The sequence below is a fragment of the Gekko japonicus genome, unplaced genomic scaffold (genome assembly GCF_001447785.1).
Source record: "Gekko japonicus isolate JY-2015 unplaced genomic scaffold, Gekko_japonicus_V1.1 scaffold129, whole genome shotgun sequence".
Classification (NCBI taxonomy): Eukaryota; Metazoa; Chordata; class Lepidosauria; order Squamata; family Gekkonidae; genus Gekko; species Gekko japonicus.
In genome coordinates this window covers 404,925-430,587 of record NW_015168049.1, presented here as the reverse complement: position 1 = coordinate 430,587, position 25,663 = coordinate 404,925, and the positions used below count along the sequence as shown (strand labels likewise).

General features: G+C 40.7%; 1 protein-coding gene across 1 annotated transcript in view; it reads left to right on the top strand.

Moving 5' to 3' along the window:
* The window catches only part of LOC107113077 (chromosome unknown open reading frame, human C3orf67), a 225,152-nt gene that overhangs the window by 85,621 nt on the left and 113,868 nt on the right, over nt 1–25,663 (top strand). The window contains exons 8-9 of the mRNA XM_015414332.1: nt 13,828–13,967; nt 15,132–15,312. Of these exons, the coding sequence (XP_015269818.1) occupies nt 13,828–13,967; nt 15,132–15,312 (321 nt within the window). The remainder of the gene's footprint in view (nt 1–13,827; nt 13,968–15,131; nt 15,313–25,663) is intronic.

Genomic DNA, 25,663 nt, shown 5'->3' with positions numbered 1-25,663 from the left:
CCTCCTCCTCCTCCTCCTCCTCCTCCTCATAGTAACACCTGGACTGTATGACTTGCACATCATGGGAATGTATCCTTAGGGAAAGGCCTGGTCTCTCAAATATGTAGAGTCTAAGCAGTACCAAATTTTGCTAAAACCTTCCATTTAAAGAAATAAATACTTGCAAAGCTGCCGTCTTTTTGAAAGAGAAAGACATTAATATGTTAACGTCTTTCTCCAAAAGAACAAACCCTTCTCCTATTAAATTCCATAATGAGAAACAATCTTTATTAATGTGGATTGCAACAAAATAAGAAAGGTGAGTAATTTAATTTAGAATACCATGTTACTACTCTAGCGCCTAATATAATGAAAACAAAAAATGATAATAGAGTTCATTTAATTTTGGATAAGCACTTAGGGGTATAATTATTTTTTATTTTTATTTCATCCTTTGTATGACATCCTGTTCTACTTTCTAATTTTACAAGACATTTAATTATGTGTTTAAATAAAAATTCAAGACTACACCCAAGAACTTCAGTGTCTTATTTTAAAGTTCAAGGACACTATGATGCGTGACATAAAATGCAAGAGGGGGTGGAGGAGGAGCATGAGTTCATTGGGGTGAATTCATTGAGAACTCTTAATGGCACTATTAATTTTTTTAATGCATGAGGTGAAAACTACCTTGCTGATTATTCAAGTCAAACCTGTCCTTCATTAAGTGAATATGCATTACTTTGAGCTCATGAAGCACGAAAATCACAGGGCTCCTATGGGACAGTGGGCATTCCGTAAACCCATTTACAATAATACAGTAAAATATCATCAGCCCTAGTAGCTTAGGTAGTATCAACATATTCGAAGTCATCAGTTGTTTGAACAAATGGAAGAGTTACTCCTTTAAAGCACACTGAAAGAAGGACTATGCAGAATAAATTTCAATTCCCCCCCCCCCAGCAAGTCTAGATTAACCAAGATGATGAGAGCCATGCAGCAGAGTTATAAATATGTTGTCGAAGGCTTTCACGGACGGAGTTCATTAGTTGTTGTAGATTTTCTGAGCTGTATGGCCGTGGTCTTGGCATTGTAGGACCTGACGTTTCGCCAGCAGCTGTGACTGACATCCTTAGAGGTATAACACAGAAAGATGGAGGTAATTTCTATCTACTCAGGAAGCTGAGTCATTACCTTTTAGGAGTTCCTCAGGCTGTGACATGCTAATGGAGGAGCTTTCCTGAGGAGGTTCTTTTGCATATGGATTGGCTGTTGAAATTATCTTATCCGTAGTGCTATTGTAAGATGTTATAAATGCTACAATACTGTATCTCCTAAGAGCAACCTTGCTCTGTTATGAAGGCTGTTGCATCAGGGAATGGTTGTCAGACTCCTGGAGAAATCAGTTCCCAACAACATTCACTCTGGACAATGATAAGTTTATTGAGAAATTGATAGGATCCATGTCCAGCTGTGTTAGAACTGAGGCAAAGGCGCGAAAGCAAAAGATATACAGGGTTCAAGCAAGGGCCCTAAAAGGTTCAGAATCAATAACCCTTTGGGATTTTGCCCGCCAAATGTAATTGCCGACCATCCTCCTCCAGAGTCATCCCCCCCCCCAAGCATGTAAGACAAAGCAAGCACAGAAAGATGAGACTCAAGACCACTAAAAGCTTTCAGGAAAGATAAGTTGTCTGGGACATCAAAGCATCCCAGGAAGTGAAAGTATTTTGGCTTGGCATTCTTCCACTCTCCCCCCCCTTACTATCGCAAAGGAGCTGTAAAATACAAAAAGAACAGTGAGTTTGACAACAGTGCCTTCTCAAAGGCAGAGTCCCTGCCCAAAGTGAAGCTCCACCAAAGCAAGACCAGGGTGTTCCAGCAAGTCCATCTTCAAGCCCACAGCTCTTATTCCCTTCTGACATGTGAAGGCTGTCTGCCCAGTAGTGTTCACAGCATTTACACAAGGTCCATTTACCCAGATTCCAAGACAAGGTCACACACACTAAATAATCCACTTTCAGTGCACTTTCCAACTGGATTTTACTGTGTGAACTGGCAAAATCCAGTTGGAAAGTACATTGAAAGTGGATTGATAGTGGATTATTTAGTGTGTGTGACCTCAGCCAAGAGATCCATCTATGCAGATTTTGAGATGAAAAGCAGTCAGGGCTTCTCCTGGTGCATGCCTCTCTTGCTCATCAGAAGGCAGGTATTTGATCTGAGGCTGAAATATGTTTTGCTGGACAGCGAAGCATGCTGCAGGGCCCAGTGGACAATACTGTGCCACATGATTCATGCTTGCAGAAATGCAATGGCAGATAAAGGAATATGAAAGACGAGTGACAGGGCAGTTGTCTTTGGACAGTCACCATAACTGTGGCTGGGTGTAATCATGGTATGGCTGGGACTTTCAGCTTCCTAGGGACAGAATTGAGCAGTCAGTGAGCCCCAAGCTGTAACTGTCATCACTACGTTTGCCCTACAGCAGTAGGCCCCAGTCACTGAGGATAAGCCAAGCATTGTCAAGCTTTGTTAGAGGACAGCAGAATTGATATCTGATAAGTTTGTGAACTGTTTCTGTGGGTGCACAAGGTACCTGTGTAAAGTAGACAATGTCTGTAGGTATGCTGGTTTCGCGGCCTTATTTATTTATTTGTTTCACTTTTACCCCGCCCTTCCCGCTAGGCAGGCTCAGGCCGGCTTCCAAGAACTGACAAGCAGTATACATTCACCAGCTAGACTTGCTAAGTCAAAAACAGCATAGGACATGAAGCACAATATGGGTTATTTCGGATAGTGAGGGTTACTTTGGATAGTATAAACCCACTTCAACAGCCTCAAGCCTCTTAAAGCAACACCAGCCCAAAAGGTCATATGTATAGTGCCCATCCCCGAAAGCTTGTCTAGAGTGCATATTGCAGCTAGCTATTCTCTTCTCCCCCCCAAAAAAAATATTCTGAGAATGTGACATATTTCTACATGTATACTCTAGGGGGAATAGTGGATTACTGTATGTCATCAATACACGCTGTTATTGAACTGGCATTCATCAGGCATTCTTCCTTTCTGGGAATTTTCTGTTGGTCCAGTCATTTACTTTGGCTGGGAGCCGAAGATGATGTATGATCTTGATTATGTTGATTACAGATGGAATGTAATTGGATAGCAGACTTGAAAATCAGATTGTTTTGGATTGTCATGATTGAATCTGAGTAATTTCGGTGCCACTATAGATGCAATGAATGTAAATTCTGCTCGCACAGTATTCTTCAGTTTAGGGGGGAAAAGAGGCATAAGATGGGACATAATTCAAGTGTGGATATGATCAGTAAACAAAAACAGTGTTTAGATGGCTTTGCAACATGTGAATCTGGCTTTACCTATATAATCGGCAGACTCAGACTCTCACAGGTACTTCTGGCTTGCTTTTAACCACTAATAGTTGATGAGGCAGCTCTCCCCCCCCCCCTTATATTAAGCTTTAGCTACCTACTGAGTCTCAGAAGGTATGGAATTAACAGGCCACTTTGTCTCAGAAGATAATGGTATTAACAGGCCACTTACTAGCTTGAACAGCCTTAAAATGAATAGCTTTCTTATACTTGCAGGCAAGTGAAAATTTTCCAGATTATTAAATAAGGATCTGCCGGGATATGATGATTACAGAGAAACTAGGTGCCAAAAGTCTTGTGCTGTTTTTATAGCTCCACCATAAATGAAAATGAGCACCATTCTATTGGTACCTTTTCTAGCATCTGTCCACCTCCTTCTTAAGAATGCATTTAAGTCTATGTGGTGTTAGAGAATTCAAAGTCATAAGGTAATTTATAATCTATAAATTTGAGAGCCAATGTGGCTCTCTTTTATCTAAAAGCTTGAGAGCCAGTTTGGTGTAGTGGTTAGGAGCGCAGACTCTAATCTGGGAGAATTGGGTTTTATTCCCCACTCATCTCCATGCAGCTGCTGGTGTGACCTTGGGTCAATTCAGAGCTGTTCTCTTACAAGCAGTTCTCAGAAGAGTCTCTTAGCCCCACCTACCTCATAGGGTGTCTGTTGTGGGGAAGGGAAGGAGATTGTAAGCCGCTCTGAGACTCCGAGTAATGAAGGGCAGGGTTTAAATCCAATATCCTCTTCCTCGTCTGCAAATTGATTTAAAAGGTTTGATAAACATCTCTGCTATCCAATTGTAGTTTTTTGTATATTGAATTCCCCAGTTTTAAAAAATAAGCCTTTGTCACACCAGTTTAGAGCCACAATAATGACTGAGACCTTCCTCTTGGAAGAATGAATAGTAGCACAAATAAGATATTTATATGAAGTTAACCCATGGTCTGTTGCATGGTGGTATTATTGCAGTAAAAATGTTGGAGCTGCAAATATAGAAACCATGGGTTTATAGTGGTTTGATAGATAGCTCTTCCCTGGCTGAATGTATACCACCATTACATATATCATGAAATTTCCATTATTGCAAGAGTACTTCCACTGGTCGGGGGTGAGTGTGTTGATTTCTCTAACCTGGTCTCCTAGGGGTCCCTTATACCCTACAGTCAGCCTTTGGAGAGGGTTGCTGATGGATCAGGGGGGCAGGAAAGAGATTCTATGAAATTCAAAATCTAGTCACTGTTTATCTGGTGGTGTACTACTGTAAGTTATATTATTTGAGCTGACATGCTACACAATACCTCACTTTTTCATATACATACTAAAAATAGAGACATTTGAATAACATGTATATGCAGAATTTAAAATTGATTTCCATTGTGCCTCTATGCAATCCCATGTTTGTGAGTGTTCATGTATCAGAAGCTAAGATAGTCCAGACGTTGATATTTGCAAATAATAATAATATACAGCAAAATCCCTGGTATTGTAGGTAATGGAGAGGTGCCACACTGAGAAAGGATAATTAAGCGAAGTCCTAAGTGGAGTTACAGTCCTCTATGTCCACTGAAGTCAGTGGGCTTGGAAGGCTATAACTCTGCTTAGGCTTGTATGTATGGATATTAGGTCAAGAAGACCAAGGATTCTAAATTCTTTTTCGTACCTGCACGCATATAACTTTATTTTTCTTATGTGAGGCAGGTAAATGTGTGTACATATAAAATTGAAAATGGTATAGAAGCTCAGTTGTCAGTTTTAGATCTGTCCACATGTGCAAGTCATAACTTAATGCCACCTTCATGAGATAAATATGTATGAAATCAGCCTGCCAATAGGTGCAGTGAGGGATTGCATGCCTGTACAGGAAATATTTGGTTTTCAGGAGTCAGTACTTGGTCGATGTGCGGAACTGATGTACTGCAGAGCCAAAAATCTATTCTTGTCACAAGTACCCTCTGCATCTGCCTCCACTGAAAGCCTTTGGTCAGTTTCCCAAGTACAGAACTGGAGAAGGATACAAAGGCAAACATAAGGTTTGCTTACTTGTAACTCTTGTTCCTCAGCTGCCTGTTCTGCTGTCGCACATCCTGCTTATCGTTCTTGTTTTAACTAACATTACACGCAAGCAAATTGGATCACACGGCTCTCTTCCATTCTTTGTAAGGCCGCATACTGTAGGGACAAATACCTAGCAAGATGCATTTCTCTTTTTACACACGCACGTGCACACACACACACACACATGCAGAGGTTTCTCTGCCAAACAGGTTTTCCATTCCCTCCCCCACATGCACACACACACTTGCTGGGCTGCAATTCCTAATTCATTGTGTACAACTAATTTCCCTGAATTACAGATATAATTATATGCTGTTGAAGAGCAGTTTGGTGTTTTGAATGCTTTCAACAAAATTAATACAACCAGCCAGCATCCAGTTAATTGTTACGTGTGTAATTTGACTAAAATTTTACACTGTTAATTCCTTCAATTCCCAGCCCAGATTAAGTACTGACTGTTAGTCAATGTGGAGCTGTAGGAAGTAATTTTTTTTTCCTTAATGGGACCTTGGTTTAATTGAACACAGAATCAAGTCTGGTTGCTTAAATTGAGCAGTTCAACTTGCTAATGACAAGACGTGGTGGTCCACTAAGCACAAATCAAAACTGGTAATTTACTTAAAAATTAGCACTCTCTTTGCCTGAGTGCTTTAGTTTCCACAACAGCAATACTAGTAGATTTCCCCCCCTTCTTGCTTTTAAGTGCAGGCCCGTGCATTTGTATGGGGAGTTCATTGTTTCAGTTATTGATTTGATCTGTAAAAGAACACCCTAGTCCACTCACTATTTAATTTGGCTTGTCAGTCAGTTCCTTGATAACATATGGGGAGGGTGCTGGTTTGGCTGGTCCTCATGCTGGAGATTGTATTCGTTATTCACCAGTTGAGATGGTTGTCCACATGTGGGCATACCCTGGGTTGACAGGGACTGCTCAAGTATACAAAAAGGAACAGCGTGCATCAGCCCTGAATCAGCATGTGTCTTTTTTGTGCTTACGTGAAAAGTAGCCATACAGTAAGTATTGCCGAAGGCACTTTATACAGCTCAGTAACCCCCATTTGGTTGCTTGCCAGTCTGTTTCCTGCTTGTTCTGGACAGAACCTTGTAGTGTTGCAATTTCTGCTTCAGAATACCTCGTGCATTGCCAAACTTCACTCAGCTAGAGCCTGGCCTCATACACAACACAAGCATGAAGAATTCATTTGGGACCTTTTAATTACTCAATCAGGGTTGCTGCTAATACTGAGGCCCTGCTATCATGCCATATCTGAGAGCTGCCAGAAGGCCGGCATTGGTCAGCGCAGCCATGATGTCATGTTCTCTGCTAGCACCTAGGCAGTTAGATGCCTCTGATTCTTCTTCCGTCACTTCTTTGATCTGAGAATAAGTTTTAACAAGCACTTAATGTGTCCAAAGCCATGAGGGTTTGGGATGTGGGATACTTGGTGCTAAATGTGTCCAAAATGCACCAACAGTACTCTGAAAGATAACATCCCATTAGAACAGGATCCCATTTTTGTGTCAACAGCACCTGCTATTTTGTCAGTTTTACAGAAGAATGATACTAGGAATCACACTCTTCTGCCTTTTCCAGCACCTCACATATCAGGATTCTTGCCCCCGTTCTGTCTGACAAAACAGCAAAATGGAGTTTGGTAACCAAGATGAAATGATAGCATGAGTTTGTTTTGTTCTCCCTGTGGTTTGTTTTGTTCTCTCTTGAGGTAAGCAGTTGATTTCAGTGATACCTGTACAAACGTGTGGCTAAGATGGAAATGTTTCTCCCCATCATGATTGAATAAATGGGCATGCATGCTGAAAATTATTGTTGTTTGTTTGTTTTTTAAAGATCAGTTACCCAGAGCTTATAGTTCCAATTCTGATTTTGAATTTTGATCAGGGTTTAAATTAAGCCTGGGAACTAAGCCTCTCTACTCACCCTTAAAGTGTTAGTCATTAGTGAAACATCAGTAACCTAGAAGGCAAAGAAAAAAAAAACTTTTCCAATTTGCAGTTTCCAAGTTTCACTGCTTGGCCACCTGGATGTTAATTTTAATCATCAGAGCCTACCAGGTGAATGGCTACAAAAAAGTCTGCTTTAATGTAATTTACCTGAAAGTCAGTGTTAATTTCATAGGGAAATAATGTTGGGATTTAGATCAGAACAATCCTCATTGCTTAGGGATTGTAAAGCCAGTCTTTAAAGCTTTATGTGATTGTTCTTACTTCTTTTACATAGTAAAGGAGAGCCTGGAAACATGATTATAGGAGGAGACAAATATAAAACCTCGATTTTACTAATCTGTCTAAAATTTTATTTCCTGTTTCCCAACTCAAGGCAGCTAGGTGAAAGTAATCTATAAATATAATCATTTTATTACAAAGCCAAAAAGAAATATGTACAATCGTTTCACAAATATTAGAGTAAAAGCAGAAATGCTAGCTAAGTGCCTTCAGTAACAAGGCAGGTAAATGTTAAATGAAAAATGACTGTTTGTTTTTTTAAAAAATGCAATTAGACACTGTGCCTTCAGGTTTTACCATCCAACTACAAAGGTATGTAGCCCTTGGTAAAGTAGTAAAATAATTAGTGGTTCCATCCTTGACCTATGCCAAGTTCATTTTTGTTAACTAGAGAAAATGAGATGCCTTGAGCTTCCCGGTTTATTGTAATCTTTATTTTTAACCTCGCATTATGAATAAGAGATGAGTTCTACTGCTGTTCCTTTCCTATCAAAGTCCCAAAATCAGACCTTCATGGAAATGAACACTTTGATAAGTTTAAGCTTCGACTTAATTAGAAACTTCTCCATTTCTATGTTAAACTTTTATTTTTTTTCATGTTGTTGTTCTAATACTTCTCAAAAGCCAATTACTTCTCAGTCTGCTTTTAACTACACATAGTTGTTCATTGTAACAGATTACTTGTATGTGTTGATGCAGTCAATTAATTGCAGTCAATTAATGTGATTATAAATGGAGAATGTCCGTGGGGTTTTTTAGTTGATATGCGGCAGAGAACATCACAAAGTAGTCAGAAAATTGAAGAAATTGATACTAAAATGAAGTGGATCACTCAGCCTTTGGGAACTGTTCCATCATTCCTTGGCACATGAGAAGTTCTTCTGTGGGCAAGAGCGCAAAAGTAATTCACTGTTACCACATGCAGAAATATCTGAAACAAGTTTGCTTGATAATAGTAGCCAACACTCTTCCCAGCATGCCTCCATCACTCTAGATCAAATAAGAAGCCAAGAGGTTATTTGATTTCGATTGATCAGTTGGATTGACTGCGATACTTTTATTCACAGCAGCATTCAACATTGTTTATCCTTCCATTTTATCCTTACAACAACATCCCTCAGAGGTAGATACATAAGGCTGAGTGGGAATGACTGGCTCAGTGTTACCCAGGAAATTTCCATGACAGGGTAGGCATTTGTCCCCAGGTCTCCCAGGTCCTGCTCCGATACTCTAACTAGAGATGCTGCTGATTTCTCAGAGAACCCGTTGGGCACAGTCAGAATGTAAGCTGATTAGAGATTTTTTTTAAATTGCATTGAGCAATTGAGCAGCAGCTTCCAAACAAGTTTGCAGGTGCCTGTTGGCCAGAAGATGACTTACAGCTGATGGTTCAATCAGCAGGAGTTGGGTTTTTATTAATTCTGCCCCTCATCAAAACAGCTACACAGTGAAGGTGCAAAAGGGGAAGAATAGAGAGCTGCTTTCTGTTTCCTCTCTTCCAAGTGGGTGAGAACAGAAGTAATGTTTTTGACCTGTGCATTGCAAAAAGAAGAGGTGAAAGAAACTATTTCTCTTTTTCTCAGCATAGAATCAGAGTTGGAAGGGACCTCCAGGGACATCTAGTCCAACCCCCCCCACACACACACAATGCAGGAAATTCACAAGTACCTCCCCATCCACACCCATAGTGATCGCTGTTCCATGCCCAGAAGTTGACACAAACTTCTCGAGGATTACTTCCTGACCCCAAAGTGGCAATCAGCATTTCCTTGGGCGTGTAAAAAAGGGCCACAAGAACTAAGCACTGGGGCAACCCTTCCTGCCCTCCCTCTCATGATCTGCCTAAGTTCACAAAATCTGCATTGCTGTTAGATGGCCATCTAGCCCCTGTTTGAAAACCTCCAAAGAAGGAGAGCCCACCACTTCCTGAAGAAGCCTGTGCCACTGAGGAACTGCTCTAACTGTCAGGAAGTTCTTCCTAATGTTTAGGCGAAAAGTCTTCTGATTTAATTTCAACCCATTAGTTCTGGTCCGACCTTCTGGGGCAACAGAAAACAACTCCACACCATCCTCTAGATGACAGCCCTTCAAGTACGTACTTGAAGATGGTTATCATATCACATCTCAGTTGTCTCCTCTCCAGGCTAAACATACCCAGCTCCTTCAACCTTTCCTCATAGGACTTGGTCTCCAGACCCCTCACCATCTTCATTGCACTCCTCTAGACACATTCCAGCTTGTCTTCTTATATTGTGGTACCCAAAACTGAACACAATACTCTAGGTGAGGTCTAACCAGAGCAGAGTAAAGTGGTACCATCACATCTTGTGATCTGGACACAATACTTCTGTTAATACAGCCAAACATCACATTTGCCTTTTTAGCAACCACATCACACTGCTGACTCATGTTCAGTGTATGGTCTACTAAGACCCCTAGATCCTTTTCACACATACTACTGCCAAGACAAGTCTCCCCCGACCTATAATTATGCATTTGATTTTTCCTACCTAAGTGCAGAACTTTACATTTATCCCTATTGAAATTCATTTTGTTTGTTTTAGCCCAGTTTCCCAGCCTGTCAAGATCATCCTGTATCCTGACTCTGTCTTCTACCATATTTGCTACCCCTCCCAATTTAGTATCATCTGCAAATTTAATAAGCATTCCCTCTATCCCTTCATCCAAATCATTGATAAAGATGTTGAACAAAACAGGTCCCACGACAGATCCTTGAGGCACTCCACTTGTCACTCCTCTCCAAGAAGATGAGGAACCATTCACAAGCACTCTTTGGGTGCAATCTGTCAACCAGTTACAGATCCACCTAATAGTCATAGAATCCAAACCACATTTTTCCAATTCCAATTCCAACAAGTATATTATGTGGAACCTTATCAAAAGCCTTACTAAAATCAAGATAAACTATGTCTACAGCATTCCTCTGATCCAACAGACATCTGGGTAATTGAAATCTCCCATGACCACCATGTCCTGTCTCTTTGAGAACTTTGTAATCTGTTGTAGGAGTGTCACATCCAAATCCTCTGTCTGGCTTGGTGGTCTATAGCAGACCCCCCACCATGGTATCTGTATTATTTCTTACTTCTTTTATTTTTGCCCAGAGACTCTTAACTTGTACTTGAAGTCTTAACCGGATTTTCATGCTCAAATTCACATACTTCCTCACAAGTATATACCTCCTTTACAATGCAATTTCTCTGCCCTTCCTTTATTTTTCTGTCCCTTTTAAATAAGTTATACCCCTCAATCCTAATATTCCAATTGTGAGTGTCATCCCACCAAGTTTCAGTAATGCCTGAAAAATAAGGGTCAAGAAGACACGGGAAAAATCGGGGGGAGATGCAGGTCAAAATGCGGCCGCACAGCAAATAAGTGGGAAATTGAGCAGTACAACCGGGGAAAACGGGAGACTGAGGTCAAAACAACTGCTTTTGTGGAATCTGTCTCTGACTTCCAGCTGATTAGCAGGCAGTTGGCTTTGGATTCTACCCTTCAGAAAAAAATTGCAAAGTGCAGAACAAAATATCCTCAGCAGGAGATTAGAAGTGAACTCCATACTGATCCCTCATCAGCTGAGAATTGTTTGCTGATTACTGTAAGTAGCCCATTCCTGTAAATACACCAACAGGCTATGAGCACCCAGTCGGTTAATTGACTGTCTGGTCATCACTGGCAAATGAGAACTGGCAGGTGTTCAAGCATCCTTAACTTTAACCCATACATTATACTGGCTCTTAGATTATTTATCATGACTTCCATTTACCAGTAACACACATCTCATTGGCTGTTTCTACGGCAGCTGCTTTATTCCTGAAATATAAGAGGGAGGTGCTGAGGGTTCAGTCCATGTTTTAACAGTTCCAGAGAAAAACTTATTGCCGGCTTGCTTCTAAATGAAAAAAGATAGAGACTGTTTTAAAGCCAAAGTTCAATATTTCTATTTTTAGTATATTTACATAACTAACTGATCAGTTGAGAATTGATCAGTAAGTCAACAAAAGCATATCTAAGAAGTTCTTCGATTATTTATTTGATAATTTTTCTTTTTGCAATTAAATATATAATTATGATTGATTTTGCAGCTGTGACACAGTAATTGGTAACCGCCAGACATGTTCAATTCAAAACGTATTGTTTGTTCTTTATAAGAGAGAGAATGGAATGCACCAAATCTAGATGTTTTTAGAAGTACTATATTTAACCCACCTCAGAATGTAAAAGGTTTTCCATTCTTACAGCGTTCAAAATATTCTGCAGCTAACCCAATTGTGCTAACCCCTTGAGAAGGATAATTTTGAAATTTAGAGGACCTGATATTGAGTAAAGCCCTCTGATTCCTTGACCAGCGTTCTGCTTGGGGATTCAGCAGGTCTGGAGGGTTAGAGTATAACCTTGAATTTATGTCTGATAAATGTGAACTGTTCAGTTTTGGAGCTTCTGTTACAACATAAATAGTTTATAGTTGGAATTGGTGACATTCAAATCATTTATGGGGTATAAAAAGGTTAACTAATTGCACTTACAAAATAAAGTTAACATGACCTTTAAAGCAGAAGAATGACATTGATGAAGAAACAAAACAAAGTGGTGGTACAAAATGCAGGCGCAAGGGAAAGGGTATAGAGATTGCAATGCTCATAATTACCAATGTGACAAACACCACCTACACAATGTTTGTAAAATCTTATGGATAAGGAATGACACGCAGGGGATCCAAGGACTTGCTGGGGGCATTTCATTTTTTCTCCCCCATTGTTCTTTTCCTTCCCACCCAGTAGCCAGTCTACTTTTATTGAGCCCTGTGTCAACAGTTTCCTTCCCTCCCCTGACAGCTTCTACCTGGGAAAACTATAGCCCAGTTGTGCAGTGCCAGCTGCTGGGCCCAATTGTGCAGTGGGAAACTTGCACCTCACTTTCCCCTTTATCCTCCTCCCCTCTCTATTTCCGCTTTCCCTCCTATTGGCAACCTTTCCCTGCTTCCTTCTCTCCTTCCCACCCACCAGCTAACCTATCTTTTATCAACCCCCATCTTGAGCTATATTTATTATTTATTTGCTTGATTTGTGCTCTACCTTTCTCCACAATGGGTACCAAGCAACTTATATCATTCTCCTCTCGTTTATTTTATCCTTATAACAATCCTGTGAGGTAACTTGGGCTGAGAACGTGTGACTGGTCCAACATCATCCAATGAACTTCTCAGATCATAGTCCAAAACTCTAACCACTACTCTAACTGAAACTCTTTAACACTGGCTTTCATGGTTTGGCTGCTGTTGAACAGTAGCAAGTGGCCAGGCCTGGGCAAATCATGGAAGTAATATGGTTGCAGCCAGGTTCGGCCCCTTTGAGTTCACCCTCAAAGGCCAAAACAGCCTTGGATCACCTGTGTCCCCCTCCTACTTTTTGCTGACAAAAATCAAGGCTTGAAGGCTGGCAATACTGTTGTAGTTATCTAGGAACCCCCACAATAGCTACTGCAGAAGGTATTGGCTTCTTAAAGGAACAGGTGCTGCTTCTGTTATTTGGGGCAGGGTTTAATGCCCCAGCTGTTGCTGTTTTAAGATTTCAGGTTTTTCTGCAATCCTGGGACATTTTTCAGATTTTGGAGAAAGACTTGTTGATTCATGGTTTCAGTCTCTGGTTTTAAGTATCCACAAATGTGGACATGTTAAGAAATACATATATCGATATTTGGACTCTAAGGCAACCAAGCAATAACCTCAGTAACCAAATCACCTTTCTCCAGGTGATTTTGCTGCTTGCCAGTTTTATAATTTGTGTTTTTCTGTTACTACTAATTATTTATAAATAATAAATAATTATTTTTGATGATGCTAATTGTTATTTTATTGAAAATTGACCTACTATAAACATGTAGCTGAAATATATGCTCACTGCCAAGTTCTCACTCCCTTCTCACTATACGGTGATGGGGAATGATTGGGAAGAAAAGGAGTAAATTAGTTATCTGAGTAGGTAGCAATGTCATATTACTTGAAGTGTGGGTCTTACTACCAAAAGCTGTTGGACTGAAGGGAAATGGTGGCAGTCTGGTAATTCAGTCTGATTGTAATGAAGTCCAGTGTATGATATTTCAAATACTAAGCTTGTAATAGTTTATCTCCCTTTTCAGTAGATCATATAATGATCCGGGGATCAACCACTGCACGAAACACTAAAAATCAGGATGTCTCCCACATTGCATTTGGATCTAAGGTCCTTGGGCCACCTCCACCTTCAGGCCGAAGGTTCACCACAAGGGCATCTGGGGAAGTAAGAATACAGACTTAATTGCCATAAAGTTTGAGCCTTTATATTAATGAGAAAAAGAAGCTAAGATGTATCAAATGCTAGTATTGAGTATATGTGCATGTTCTGGATAGGCTAGAGCACAGGGCAGGATCCATGGTTTGTCCCTCCTCCGTTTTATCTTAACATAAACCCTGTGAGGTAGGCTAGGCTGAGATAATGACTTGGCCAAGTTTTCTTTTGTGACACTGTGTGGATTTGTACTTGGATCTCCCTAGCCCTAGTCTTACTCTCTAACCAGCATACCCCACTGGTTCACCCAGTGGAATGAGATGAATAATAGAACTGGTTGAGTAATGAAATTGCCAAAATAGGTAGAGGGAAGTGAGGTACAACTCCGAGAGTTATTTGGTGAGGAGCATGGACATTTTAACATATGCATAGGGGCATTTTTATAAGATGCATTGAAAAAGTATCAGGTTTAGGGACAAAGGGGTTACATATATTGTAAGAGAAGAGAGAAGATAAGGGGAGGCTGTGTACTTTACACTCTGAGCCTTTGTTTCAGATAACTGCATGCCTTGATCTGTAACATTCCTAGAACTCTCAGGGGAAGGCAGTAAATCCTAAATAAATGCTTTTGATGGCTTGTTTGGTTTGTTTTTATTGTTTGAGTTGTGAGCCACCTTTAGCAGCTCTCTGGAGAAGTGGCATATACATTTTCTAAATAAATAATAAAAAAATAAAGTATGGATATACAGAGATTTTTCCCAGGGGCTTACTTTGCTTTTGTGATATATTAAAATTTGTATCCCTAATAATAATAATAACAACAATGACTAAAAGAGCAGACAAACAATAAAAACAATAGATGCAAAGAATAAATAATAAAATGTGGTTTTTATTTTTAAAATATAAATAGTTTAGTCTGGTACAGAAGTAGGTTGGTATGTTTGGAGCACAATTCCATAAACGCAGTTCTGTAATTACATGTTTACTAAATTCTTATGTCTAAATACTAGGTGGTTTGTTATTTCTACAAGCCGCTAAAAAGAATTCCCTCTCGTTTAATATCCATTTGATAGATTTTACTGTTTTGAACATTTTCTCATGCTAAATTTTGAATTGATTTAGCAATTACTGTTTTACTTTCAGTGAAGAATAAATGGGATTTTCCCTCTTTTAAAGGTAACAAAATCTGGGACCATCAGAACTAACAGGTCATGCCAACACTCAGTTTTGGAAAAGGGAAGGGATACAGTGCAAGACACTGGTAGGTCTGAACAATCCCTCTCACCGTCTGATGAGGCTGTGATTCAAGGAAACAAAGATAATATTCGCCACACGACTCGGACTTCACTGGAAAAGGGTAAGAACATAAGAAGAGCCCTGCTGGATCAGACCAGTGGTCCATCTAGTCCAGCATCCTGTCTCCCACAGGGGCCAGCCAGTTCCCCTGGAGGACAGAAAACAGGGCATAGAGGCCAAGGCCTTCCCCCTGATGTTGCCTCCTGGCACTGGGATTCAGAGGTTTACAGTCTCTGAATTGGAAATTCCATTTAGTCACCATGGCTAGTAGCCACTGATAGGTCCTGCTGATGAAAAGGTTATGGAGATTGACCTGTAGTAGCATTGTATGGTTGCAGGAAGCTTTCATGATCTTTAGCATGTCAGTTAGTTATTGATGGTATTAACAAATAGCCGTTCTTTCAGAAGACATCTCATGCATCTCCTTGCCCTAATGCACATGTTGGAAGTCTGTAATCTTAGTTTTATTGTGGCAGTTTGTTCATGTTGATGGTTTTGGCTGAGAAATGTACTGGTGTGGGACACATTTTGTTTGGTAGAAAGTAAGAATGTTGTACACCATTGCTGTCCCATTGCTGGCAAAGTTGAAAGTGATTTGATTTCATAATAAGCCTCCCTCCATGATTCCCCTATAGCCAACTGGAGAAAGGATATGCCAGGGTTGAATAGATCTTACAGCATTTATGCTGTCCTTTTTGTATGTCAGGATTTCCCTGGCTTTCATGCAGTGAAAATATAACATTATTTCTTACTGTCTTAATTAGTCTGTTACTAGTTGATTATACTTGTCCAGTGAAGAAGGCGTAGGTGCCACAAGATTCATTATCCAACCACAGCTCAGCCCTGCCCTTGCTCCAAGAAGCTCAGGGCAACCTATAGGGATTGATCCCATTTTCATCCTCACAGAAGCCTTGTGTGTGTGAGAGAGAGGCTGAGAGCCAGCAATGAGGCTAAGGTCACCCAGTGTGCTTCACAGCTGGGATACAACACTATTCATTTTTGTAAAGATGTTTAGAAATTCTATATTGCTGGTCAAGAATGGCATTCTAAGGGTGGTTCACACATTCATGGAAATCTGGATTTTCTGTATCCCTTGCTGTGCGCTTGATCATTGTCAGTTGAATTGTGTGAACCGACTCCTCCTAGAAGCATTGCATTGGGGGTGCACTGAGCAAAAGCCCTTAGCTCTGTGATGCAAGTTGCAGCTTGGATGTTGCAGCTGTAAAGTAATAAAGATGCGAGTCAGCTTAAAGAATAAATGTCATTTAAAACCAGTGCTGCAGATTTCAGAGGCACCAATTCCATTGCTTTCTATAGATGTTACTCCCGAAGACGTTTGCTTACTTGCAGCCTGAGTATTGGTTTTTGTAATTATCTCTTCATTGTGCAGCCACGCCCTTCTCTGTCTGCAACTGATAATCATCGCAGACGAGTATTTAAAAAAGCGATAACCAAAAGGACACGGAGATAGTCAATAGCATGGCACAAGTTTTATGTTCTTTAACATATCTGCTCTTCCAAAGTAAGAGAATAAATCTCTTGTGTTTCAAAGGATTCTAAAGTAATTCACATAAAATATAAAATGTCTGCACTGCAGGGATTATGGAAATCAAACACCCTGCAACGGAATTTGCTTCAGAGCATTGATAAAGATTTGCAGGATTAAACAAAGACTACCAGAGCAGTGCATATAAATAAAGAACTCCCATGCTTTCATGATTAAAGAGAGAGAGCTAAAAATAAATTATTCTTGTAAGCCCTTATTAAATTTAAGCACCAAAAGAACCCAATCATCAAGAATACTGAAACATTTTTTTTACTTGTCCCAGTTTCTAATGTCTGCCTTTCATACTATTACATTCTGTATCTCTGTGGAGCAGGTTTAAAAAATAAAAAACCTAAAGTGGTTAGCTTGCTATGCAGTTTGTCTTCTGGACACTGAGACAGCTACTTAATGAACGGTTGCTCTCTTGTACTTACCCAGTCAAACCTCTACCATCTCATAGTTAGCTCCCAGGCAATCTTGGCAGCCTTAGAAAGACATAACTCAGCCAAGGCACCTGCAGTCGGAAGCTCCACAGGGTAGTCAGGAATAGGCAATAGTGGCTGCCACTGATTTCCCCTCTGCTGACAAGTTTTTCTGTCCTTTCTGTCCCTAATATATTAAAAGTCTTTTACTATCAAATTGGTAAGAACATAACATTAAATTCCCGAAGACTCTACCAACTTAACCTCTCCCCACAAGAGAGATACCACTATAGTTTGTAGGATACATTCTACTTCCTGACAGTTGACAAAGGCAGACAAGTGTAGTCATTGTTGGGAGTCTGGCTTCAAGTTTATATAGGCATAGTGGCCATTAGTTTCAAATCTAGTTTGAAGAGGAGAGAGAGAGATCAGACGAAAGAACCTTCTGGTTTTCAGTGAAGCCCTGCGTTTAAAGCTTGAGAACTGTGAGAACCTCCACTGTCATGGTGCTAAAGATCAGGAAGAGGCCCCTTTCCGTAATCTACTCTCTGCCCAAACATCGTATTACCCTTACAGAGACTTCAGTGGAAAACCTTCTGATGACACCTAACTAGCATAACTTCAGAAAAGAACAAGAGTCCAGTAGCAAAGACTAGCAAGATTTGTGGAAAGTTATGAGCTTTTGTGAGTCACTGCTCTCTTTTTCATTCTAGGTGTATCTGAAGAAGACAGCATGACTCACAAAAGCTCATACCCTGCCACAAATTTTGTTAGTCTTTAAGGTGCTATTGGACTCTTGCTCTTTTCTGCTACCACAGAGGGACTGGATCTATCATAACTTCAGTCCGGTCTGCCTTTATGTATTATATTTTTATCCTGTCATTCTTCCTACTAGGGACTCAGGGTGGGTTACATTGTTCGTTAAAAGAAATAGCATTTTCGCACCATAAAAGGCCCAACTCCAGAGATGGGCTCAGTTCAAATCCACTTGTCAATATTGTAATATGACTGAGTTATAAACAGAGATGGGCTCAGTTCAAATCCACAACCTCACATTGTGTCTATCTCCTCCCCTCTGGACACTCATGCATTTCACTCTGTCCCTCTATTCAGTGGAGTCCCCTTCCCTCCTTCTAAACCCCAACTCCACCCATCTTCCAGAAGGATAACATTCCCAAACCATCCTGTTCCCACCCCAGGGGAGATCATAAGAACATTAAAGAAACCATGTTGGATCAGGCCAATGGCCCCTCCAGACCAACACTCTGTGTCACACAGTGGCCAAAACCCCAATGCCATCAGGAAGTCCACCAGCAGAGCCAGAACTCCAGAAGCGCTCACACTGTTGCCCCCCAAGCACCAAGAATACAGAGCATCACTGCTCCATCTATTCCTTGTGGCTAATACCACTGATGATCCTCTGTTCCATATGTTTATCCAACTCCCTCTTGAAGCTGTCTGTGCTTGTAGCCACCACCACTTCCTGCGGTAGTGAATTCCACGTGTTAATTACTCTTTGGGTGAAGAAGTGCTTCCTTTTATCTGTTCTAAGCCTACTGCTCATTAATTTCATTGAGTGCCCACAAGTTCTTGTATTGTGAGAAAGGGAGAAAAGTACTTCTTTCTCTGCCTTCTCTATCCTATGCATAGTTTTGTAAACCTCTATCATGTCTTTAGCTTGAAGCTTTCACAGCTGGCATCATAACAATCTTTAATTAAAATGTTTGGGCTTGTAAGCCATGTTCATTGATTAAAAGCACTTTACCTCTCTATCATGTCACCCCTCAATTGTTTCTCCAAGCTATAGAGCCCTAATCTCTTTAACCTTTCTTCATAGGGAAAGTGTTCCGTCCCCTTAATCATTTTAGTTGCCCTTTTCTGTACCTTTTCCAATGCTATAATATCTTTTTTGAGGTGTGGTGACCAGAACTGTACACTGTATTTCAAATGAGTCTGCACCATAGATTTATACAGGGGCATTATGATACTGGCTGATTTATTTTCAGCCCCCTTCCTAATAATCCCCAGCATAGCATTTGCATTTTTTTATTGCAGTCCCACACTGAGTTGACATCTTCAGTGAGTTACTTACCAGGACTCCAAGATTTCTCTCCTGGTCAGTTTCCTCCAGTTCAGACTCCATCAACATATACCTATTAGGATTTTTGGCTTGAATGTGCATTACTTTGCACTTACCCACATTAACCCTCATTTGCCATATTGATTTCCACTCAACTGGTCTCAGATCCCTCTGGAGCTCCTCATAGTACTCCCTAGTTCACACCACCCTGAACAATTTAGTGTCATCCACAAACTTAGCCACTTCACCGTTTAGTCCCAACTCCAAATCATTAATAAACAAGTTAAAAAGCATCTGATCCTGTACCGAGCTCTGCGATACCTACTGCTTACCACTCTCCACTGTGAAAACTACCAATTTGTTCTCTGTTTCCTGTTAATTAACCAGTTTTTATGCACAAGAGGACTTGTCCTCTTATCCCATGACTGCTGAGTTTACTTAGAAAAAAGGTAAAGGTTCCCTTACTCAAAAACCATTCAAGTCCGACTCTAGGGTTGCGGTGCTCATCTCCGTTTCAAAGCCGAAGAGCCAGCGCTGTCCGAAGACATTTCCGTGGTCATGTGGCCGGCATGACTAAACACCAAGGCGCACGGAACACTGTTACCTTCCCACTGAAGTGGTACCTATTTATCTACTTGCAGTTTCTTGCTTTCGAACTGCTAGGTTGGCAGGAGCTGGAACTAGAGACGGGAGCTCACTCCATCATGCGGCAACTCGGGTCTCGAAGTTCTGAACTACTGACCTTCCACAGCCTGCAGTTCAGCGTCTTAACCACTTGAGCCACCGCAGCTTCTGCTTGAGTTTACTTAGGAGCCCTTAATGAGGAACTTTATCAAAAGCTTCCTGGAAATCTAGGTAAACAACATCTACTGGGTTACCCTTGTCCATATGTTTGTTTACCCCTTCAAATAACTTTAAAAGGTTAGTGAGACAAAAATCTTCCCTTACAGAATCCATGCTGATTCCTCCTCACTAGCTCTTGTTCATCAATGTGCGTACTAATTCCGTCTTTAATAATGGATTTCACCAACTTACCCGGTATTAATGTTAGACTGACCATCCCATAATTTCCTGGATCTCCTCTGGAACTTTTTTTTTAAGATGGGGGTTAAGTTAGCTATCTTCCAGTTCTCGGTAATGGAGGTAGATTTTATTGATAGATTGCATATTTTTGTCAGGAGATCCACAAGCTCACATTTGAGTTATTTCAGAACTCTTTGATGTATGCCATCTGGGCCTGGTGATTTATCAGTTTTTAATTTGTCCATCAGTCATAGGACCTCCTCTCTCATCACCTCAATCAAACTCAGGTCTTTTGACACCCCTCCTGAAATTGGCGGTTCTGGGGTGGGCAAGCACCTCCCATCTTCCATAGTGAAGACAGAGGCAAAAATGCATTCAGCTTCTCTACCATTTCCCTATCACCCTTTAGTAATCCTTTTACCCCCTTGGACATCCAAGGGGTAAAACCCTGGCTGGTTTCCTGCTGGTAATGTATTTGAAGAATTTTTTGTTGGTGGTATTTGTTTTTTGCAATATGTTCCTCATAGTCCCTTTTTGCCTGTCTGATCACAGACTTGCATTTTATTTGCCAAAACCTGTGCTCCCTTTTATTTACCTTACTCAGACTAGCCTTCCACTGCTTAAAGGAATCCTTCTTACCTTTTACTGCTTCCATTACTTTGTTAACCATGCAGACCTTTTTTTATACCTAATAGTACCTTTCCTAACCTGTGGTATACATTTTATCTAAGCTTCCAGGATTGTAGTTTTAAATAGTCTCCAAGCTTCCCAAAGGGATTTGACCTTCCTTACCTTTCCTTTCAGTTTCTTCTTCACAAGCCCCCTCATTTGAGAGAAGTTGCCCCTTCTAAATATAAATGTGGTTGTGCTGGTCTTTTGGGGCAACTCCCTATTTAGTATACTCCTGCAGAGTGCAGGGGGTTGGACTAGATGACCTGCAAGGTCCCTTCCAACTCAAACATTCTATGATTCTATGATTCTATAAATGCTAAACTTAATAGCATTATGGTCACTGTTCCCAACTGGTACTATCACATCTCTCACCAAGTCTTGAGCATTACTTAGGACCAAGTCCAAGATTGCCTCCCCACAGTAGGTTCTGCTACCATCTGCTCCATGTCACCGTCACTGAGAGTATCTAGAAACCCAATCTGTTTCTTCTGACTTGAACACATATTGACTCAATCAATGTGTGGGTAGTTAAAATTGCCTATCATGACACAGTCATTTTGTCTAGCTGCTTTCCTTATTTCCTTTGTTGTTTTTTAATCATCCTCTAACTTTTGATCTGGTGCGTAATAACAAACTCCCAGAGGCATGCTTCCTTTTGTGCCCACTATTTAATCCATAGTGTTTCTGTAAGCAAATCTATTTCTCTTATATTCTCAATTTTACTGTACTGTTATACCCTCACTGACATATGGAGCCACTTCACCTCTGACCCTTCCCTGCCTGTCCTTCCAATATAATTTGTAACCAAGGGTGACTGTATCCCACTGATTATCCTCATAACACCAAGTTTCTGAAATGCCTGTAAGGCCCATGTTCTCCTCTGACACTAAGCATTCCAGCGCCTCCATTTTACCTCTGACGTTTCTAGTATTTGCATATAAATATCTATAATTCCCCAGACACATTAGACCTGCAAACTTCTTCCTGTGGCCTCTACACCTTGCCAGACAGACAATATTGTTTGTCACCCTCTCAGTGGTCAGTCGTAATCCACTTCCCTCTAGAACAGTAACAGCTTCTCCTTCATCTCTTAGAGATGAACCATCCCGAACCAGAGACATTTAATCTCCTGTCAGCTTTCCCCCAAGATTTAGTTTAAAAACTGCTCTACCACCTTTTTGATTTTAAGTGCTAGCAGCCTGATTTCTTCTTGGGACAAGTGGATGTCGTCTCTTTTGTACAGGTCCTGCTTGTTTCAAAAAGCATCCCAACGGCTAACAATTTTAAACCCTTCCTCCCTACACCATCGTCTCATCCACACATTGAGACTCCTAATTTGTGCCTCTCTAGCTTGCCCTGCATGTGGAACAGGCAGCACTTCTGAAAAGGCTACCTTGGAGGTCCTGGCCTTGAGTCTCCTGCCCAGCAGCCTAAATTTTTCCTCCAGAACCACACAACTACATTGCCCCACATTGTTGGTGTTAACATGTATCATGACCACTGGCTCCTCACCAGCAATGTCTACCAACCTATCTAGACCATGCGTAATGTTCACTATCTTCGCATCAGGCAGGCAAGTCACCATGTGGTCAGTACGCAGGTTCGCAACCCATCTATCTACATGCTTAAGGATCAAATCACCAACTACCAGGAGCCTCCCTCCCTGCCTGCCTAAGGAGATGCCTTGGTGTGAAAGGATACCTGTTCACCAACTGCAGAAGGGATCATTAGTTGTTGTAGATTTTCCTGGCTGTATGGCCATTGTCTTGGCATTGTAGGATCTGACATTTCGCCAGCAGCTGTAACTGGCATCCTCAGAGGTATAACACAGAAAGATGGAGTACTCAGTGTGTCAAGGTGAGAAGAAAAAGAAGGGATCCCTTCCAAGGGAACATTCCCCCTTCCTTCAGCACTGTGCCCTGTTTCCCCTTTACCCTCATGCTTCCTGACAGCGGCAGGGCTGCCATTGTTGGAGTGGGACACATGTAACAAGTCCCTGAGAGTCTTATTTGTGTGCCCAACTGACTGTTTCTGCTTCTCCAGGTCAGCCAACTTGGCCTCAAGGGTGCAAACATTCCCTGAGATCCAAGAGCTCCTTGCATCAAGCACCCACCTATTTATGTTGATCTGTTTTTGGAAAGTGAGTCTGCCATTTTAGGGGCGTCGAGAAACTAGTGCCCTGGCTTCCTCACCCTACTGCTGAACTCGCACTGCACTGAACTCGTTTAAAATTAGACCCCCTGTTTTTTAAAGGCCTAGCTGTATTTAAACCCTAGTTTAAGCATTGTCCTTTGTTTGACCCTCCATTTAACCCTTCCCGTACTGCAGCAAACTAGCCAAGAACTAAAATTAGATATGCCTTAGTTATTTGAGCAGTTACAAAAGAACTTAAATTAGAACTAGACCAGAAAATTAGAACTAAAATTAGAACTAAAATTAACTATACCTGAGTAGTTTGAGCAGCTGCAACACTGAGAAGTTACAAAATGTTGGTACCTAAAGGTATTTCTTCATTATTCATTACTGTTTTATTTTACTACTTAAAACCTTTTCACTTAGCTTATCTTGATAGAATTTTATATTATAACTTGGGGGGATGTATGCCACTTACCCTCTCCTTGCTCACCTGCTAAACTTGCCTGTTTATTCCCTTGCTCCAGATACTTTGTCACTGGAGCTGGGACACTTCATCACTGGAGCAGGGCCTGCTACCTTGAGGAGTTCTGATCATAGTTCCCCCTTAGCTGTTTCATCCTTGCACATGCCCATCTTTGCTAATGTATTCCTTTCACTCCCAGCATCTGTGTACTCTCACGGACAATGTGGAAAACAAGACAATGGCACCCCTCAAGTTTCCTAGCTGCTCTCTAAAGGCTGCCTCCCCACACAGAAAAGCTTCAGGTCCTTTAGAAGCCAGGAGGAACCATGAGCACCCTCTAACTTCTTATTGGTCCTTCCAGTTCCCACTCCTAGTATGCAGTTTTGACAGACATATATGGAAGCAAGATGAGTACATTGTGATTACCTCCTAGTTGCCTAGCAGAACTCAAGGCTATGTAAAGCGGACATTGAAGTCCTGCATTTTAAATATGCTTGATGCATGCCTAAAACAGTAACTTTTTTGTTGTTTAAAAATATCAGTCTAAGACCTGGTGCCCTTGCTGGATAATATAGGTACATCATACAGTACCAGAAAGCATTCTGTGAAGCCTTTCATTATAATATTGAGAACCACATGGATTTACAAAGAAATATGAAAATATAGTCGCAATCAATGCCAATAAATTCATAACAAGAAAATAAGTCAAAACAACCCCACATGCACTGGGGTTAGAAAATTGAATAGGGGTCAGGGAATGCAGAAGGAAACTGTAGTCATGCAACGGAAGTGAAGAATATATATTTGCTTTAGCTGGGGTTTTCATCTTGGATTGACCCATAAAGCTGAGATTATCCCTACCACCTTGTGTTAGAGCCTTCCCAATTTTGAACTGAAATTCTTCAGATATGTGGCAGAGAGTCCATAAACATATCTTCTCCTAGCAGGTGTGCAATACCATTACAAAAGGGAAATTGTTTTTGGGCAAGGGAAGAAATAGAATGAATGAATATTGTTTTATCGTTTGTTAGTCTTATTTATACCATGTTGAAACCTTCATTAAAATGTTAGGCTGCAATTAGAAGCTCCAGCATAAATCTGACTCTGCAGAGAAACTAATTAGACATTTAGGTGATCATTCTTGTATTTATCTTGTTTGCTGCAATACTGTGATTACACAGTAATTTACATATTTTTCCTAAGAAGATAACCAAATTATTCATAACAATGGAAACATTTGATTTTTTAAAAATGGAAGAATTCCAATATATAATTTGTGGTTGAGAGATAATAGGATTTAGTTTGGTCTAAAACACTCATCTCATTTACTTGTAAACAGGTATCGATGCTACACTGGCTACAGGTCACAGGAAATGTTGAATTGTGTGATAGGTGTGAAATATCATTCCACAGCTTTCTATGCTATTTTCTTCTTCCACTTCATAATACCACAGAGTATGTCTGTTTCTGTCAAAGTACCAACTTAAAATGGGAGATAACATAATCCCTTCTTTCCTAGCCATTTGCTTTTCTTAATGTTGGATAGAAGAGACTGTGTATTTCTAAACATACAGGAGGGGAGTAGGTTGTAGATGGAAAAGAGCAAATACTCAACCCTGCTGTGTCCATATGAGATGACCATTCAACAGATTTTTTAAAAAAACCTGAGTTATCACCATCAGAGATCAAATGTGTTTTGCAAATGTATTTCACACAGAATTATATCTACTGCCCTGAATTTCTATGGGAAAGTGTGGGATTTAAATATGATGAGAGAGAGAGAAACAGGACAGACTCCCTGACCCTGCATGAGCAAGTTTTATATTTTAGATGGAATATCACAGTAAAGGTAGACATGACAGGAGACATAGAAGAGGAAGTAGGAATGGAGATCCTTGATTCCTTATATCCCAGTCTGAAGGTGGGAGAGGTTTTGCTAAGCAAGGGGTCAGGATGCAGAGGTACAATGCCAAATGTAATCCGCTTGATTAGAGCAGGAGAGAAATTCTTTGGGGAGAAAATTACCTTCTATAATGAGATAAGAATCCTGTCCCCATATTCATTCTGACA